This window comes from Austrofundulus limnaeus, unplaced genomic scaffold (assembly GCF_001266775.1).
Source record: "Austrofundulus limnaeus strain Quisiro unplaced genomic scaffold, Austrofundulus_limnaeus-1.0 Scaffold985, whole genome shotgun sequence".
Taxonomy (NCBI): Eukaryota; Metazoa; Chordata; class Actinopteri; order Cyprinodontiformes; family Rivulidae; genus Austrofundulus; species Austrofundulus limnaeus.
In genome coordinates, this window is record NW_013953387.1 from 118,634 (window position 1) to 121,934 (window position 3,301).

The window sequence follows — 3,301 nt, forward strand, 5'->3', positions numbered from 1 at the left end:
GGATAAGGACCTAACCCTAGCTCTGCAGTCCTCCTGACAGGATCCAGATCTAACCCTAGCCCTTCAGTCCTCCTGACAGGATAAGGACCTAACCCTAGCTCTGCAGTCCTCCTGACAGGATCCAGATCTAACCCTAGCCCTTCAGTCCTCCTGACAGGATAAGGATCTACCCCTAGCTCTGCAGTCCTGACAGGATCCAAATTTGACCCTAGCCCTGCAGTCCCCCTGCCAGGATCAGGATCTAACCCTAGCCCTGCAGTCCTCCTGACAGGGTCAAGATCTGACCCTAGCTCTGCAGTCCTCCTGACAGGATCCAGATCTAACCCTAGCTCTGCAGTCCTGACAGGATCCAAATTTGACCCTAGCCCTGCAGTCCACCTGACAGGGTCAGGATCTAAACCTAGCCCTACAGTCCTCCTGACAGGATCAGGATCTAACCCTAGCCCTACAGTCCTCCTGACAGGATCAGGATCTAACCCTAGCCCTACAGTCCTCCTGACAGGATCCAGATTTGACCCTAGTCCTGCAGTCCTCCTGACAGGATCAGGATCTAACCCTAGCTCTGCAGTCCTCCTAACAGGATAAGGATCTAACCCTAGTCTTGCAGCCCTCCTGACAGGATAAGGATCTAACCCTAGCCCTGCAGTCCTCCTGACAGGGTCAGTATCTAAACCTAGCCCTGCAGTCCTCCTGACAGGATAAGGATCTAACCCTAGCCCTGCAGCCCTCCTGACAGGATAAGGATCTAACCCTAGCCCTGCAGTCCTCCTGACAGGATCTGGATCTAACCCTAGCCCTGCAGTCCTCCTGACAGGATCTGGATCTAACCCTAGCCCTGCAGTCCTCCTGACAGGATCTGGATCTAACCCTAGCCCTGCAGTCCTCCTGACAGGATAAGGATCTAACCCTAGCCCTGCAGTCCTCCTGACAGGATCTTTCTGAAGTTGTGAGGAGAGCAGAGGTTGTTGAATTTCTGCTGTGATTCAGATGTGGCTGAAATGTGAGCAGCAGACAGCAGCTGTAGGAAGTGAAATCGGATGATTTCAGTGACCTCTGCAGTCTCCTTCATGATAGTGTTTCATGTTCTCAGCACAGAGGACAGTTTGTGTTCAGCTCTGTCTCTGTGTGACTCAMCATGTTTTCACTTCATGCTGTCTGTCAGAACAAACTAAATCAGAGCTCATGAAGCAGCTGATGCGCAGAAGGAAATAAACTGAAAATATGGTCGTCTTTTTTCCTTTTTGGTGGTCTGCTGGATAAATTTAAATGTTAATGGGTTGCAAAGAATGAAGAAACAAAATGTTTCTATCAGAACCATATCAATAGCTCATGTTAAGCTGCTGTGGATGTTGCTTCAGTGCTCACTGTGCTAAATAAATCTGCCAAAACACTGCGTTTGAAACAAGTTATGTTGTTACATGTTCTCTCATCCTCATGCATGGACCAGAGGCTTCATGTGTCTGAAGTAAAATAAACTTTGATTATTTTGGATCTGCAAAATGTTTATTGTGGTGAATTTGTTTTCACTCTATAAACGTTGTACAGATGCCTTAATGATGATTTTAAAGTCCCAACCTAGGGCTGGGCGATAAATCGATTTAATTGATTAATTCAAATTTTCTATTTATAAAGATTTAATTTTGGGAAAATCTGGATTTTTTTCCTGCCAGTCCTCTTTGGGGCTTCTGTAGTTCAGAGTTCACCCCACCTGTCCCCCAAGAAGCTTGATATATGACATGACAATATGACAGCTAGCAAAGAGGATCTACTTCCTTAAAAAGGCACAGTTTCTTCAGTTTTCTGGAACTGCTGAGATTTCACAGCCTCAGACTTGGAGCAACAAACACCTCACTGCAAAAGCTGTTTGAAGGCTTTTGCTGCAAAAAGCAGGAGTACAACAAATTAGTTTCAACACCTGAAACAGAGGCACTCTGTTAAGTAGGTAACAAAATTGATTAATATGGAAAATCAGTTTTGAGGTTTTTTTGGGCCGTATTGCCCAGCCCTATCCCAACCTGAAATGGTTCRCTTCAGGTGTTAGAAGATGCCTGCATGTCTTTCACCCCTCTTGGTATTTTTTTTTTCTCTTTTGTTGCCCTGAAACAGTTTAACAGTAATTTTAATTGCATTTAGGATTGGGGTGTCCCGATCCGATATTGATATCGGTCCGATATCAGCAAAAAAAACGAGTATCGGATTTTATCGGCCTGCATAAAAAATGTCTGATAAAATTGCTCTGATATAAGCAGTCCAGTCCAGCAGTCCACTGACTCCGCTCTAGTGTTTCTATCCAGCAGCACTTGGATCCAGCATGTAGAGCCTACAACAACATGCTGCGCCAACAAAGTTGCAAGAAATAGGAGCCATGTCGGCAGTACTTTCTATTTTCATCAAAAACAGAGTTGAAGCTAAGTGCAAAATTGTCATGCACAGGTTTTCTGTGTGGGCACAGAACCATGAATGTTTTAAACCGGAGAGACAACCAGCTATGCAGTTCGGCTCGGTTCGGCCTCGGTCCAGTGTGTCTCTATTTCCAGCCACGCTGTTTCAGAACGTCCTCTCCGGTTCGGTCGGTGGTTCTATAAGCGAGGACAGCACGCTTATGATTTTTACATCAGCAGAATGCTGCCCGTGGATTAGCTCTGGGATTGATGGACAGAAGAAAGGAGAGCGCAGCTTTTGTTTTGGAATACAAGCATGACATGGCGAGAGCAGTGATAAACTGCTCCCTGCAGGAGCCAGAGGCTAATCTCCATGTGATGCTCAAACTGTAGAAAAGGGAAATGCAGCAGCTATCAATTTAAATAACTGACTAATTCTGACAATATAWTTTGTGCTCTTGTTATTAGAGTGATGTTTAATCTGTCTACACACTTGTTTTAGTGAARATTAAGTGCAATGATCACGTTGTTTTGGGCACAGTCAGTAAAATTGAAGCTGTGGGCTCTTAACTTGGAACAGTTGGACATTGGGCAATAATGTGTGGTTTTGTTTTGGCCCCACCTTCAGTTTTTCCCACCATAAAGCAGCACAAGGCTTTATTTTATTATTTTATTCACCATTATTTTACCAGGCAAGTCCCACTGAGATCTCAGATCTCTTTTTCAAGGGCGGCCTGGGCCTGAAGGCAACCTATTGTACATGTTTTGTGGGGTTGGGGAAACCAGAGTACCCGGAGAAAACCCACGCAAGCACGAGGAGAACATGCAAACTCCGCACAGAAAGACCCCAGGTCCGAACCGGGGATCGAACCCAGGACCTTCTTGCTGTGAGACGTCGGTGCTAACCACTGAGCCGTCGT

At 45.7% G+C, this 3,301-nt stretch overlaps 1 protein-coding gene across 1 annotated transcript in view; it reads right to left on the bottom strand.

The window, feature by feature from the left end:
* Positions 1–3,301, bottom strand: part of LOC106533622 (chromosome transmission fidelity protein 8 homolog isoform 2-like) — a 22,475-nt gene that overhangs the window by 823 nt on the left and 18,351 nt on the right. The window contains exon 2 of the mRNA XM_014029995.1: positions 11–938. Coding sequence (XP_013885449.1) covers positions 11–938 — 928 coding nt within the window. The remainder of the gene's footprint in view (positions 1–10; positions 939–3,301) is intronic.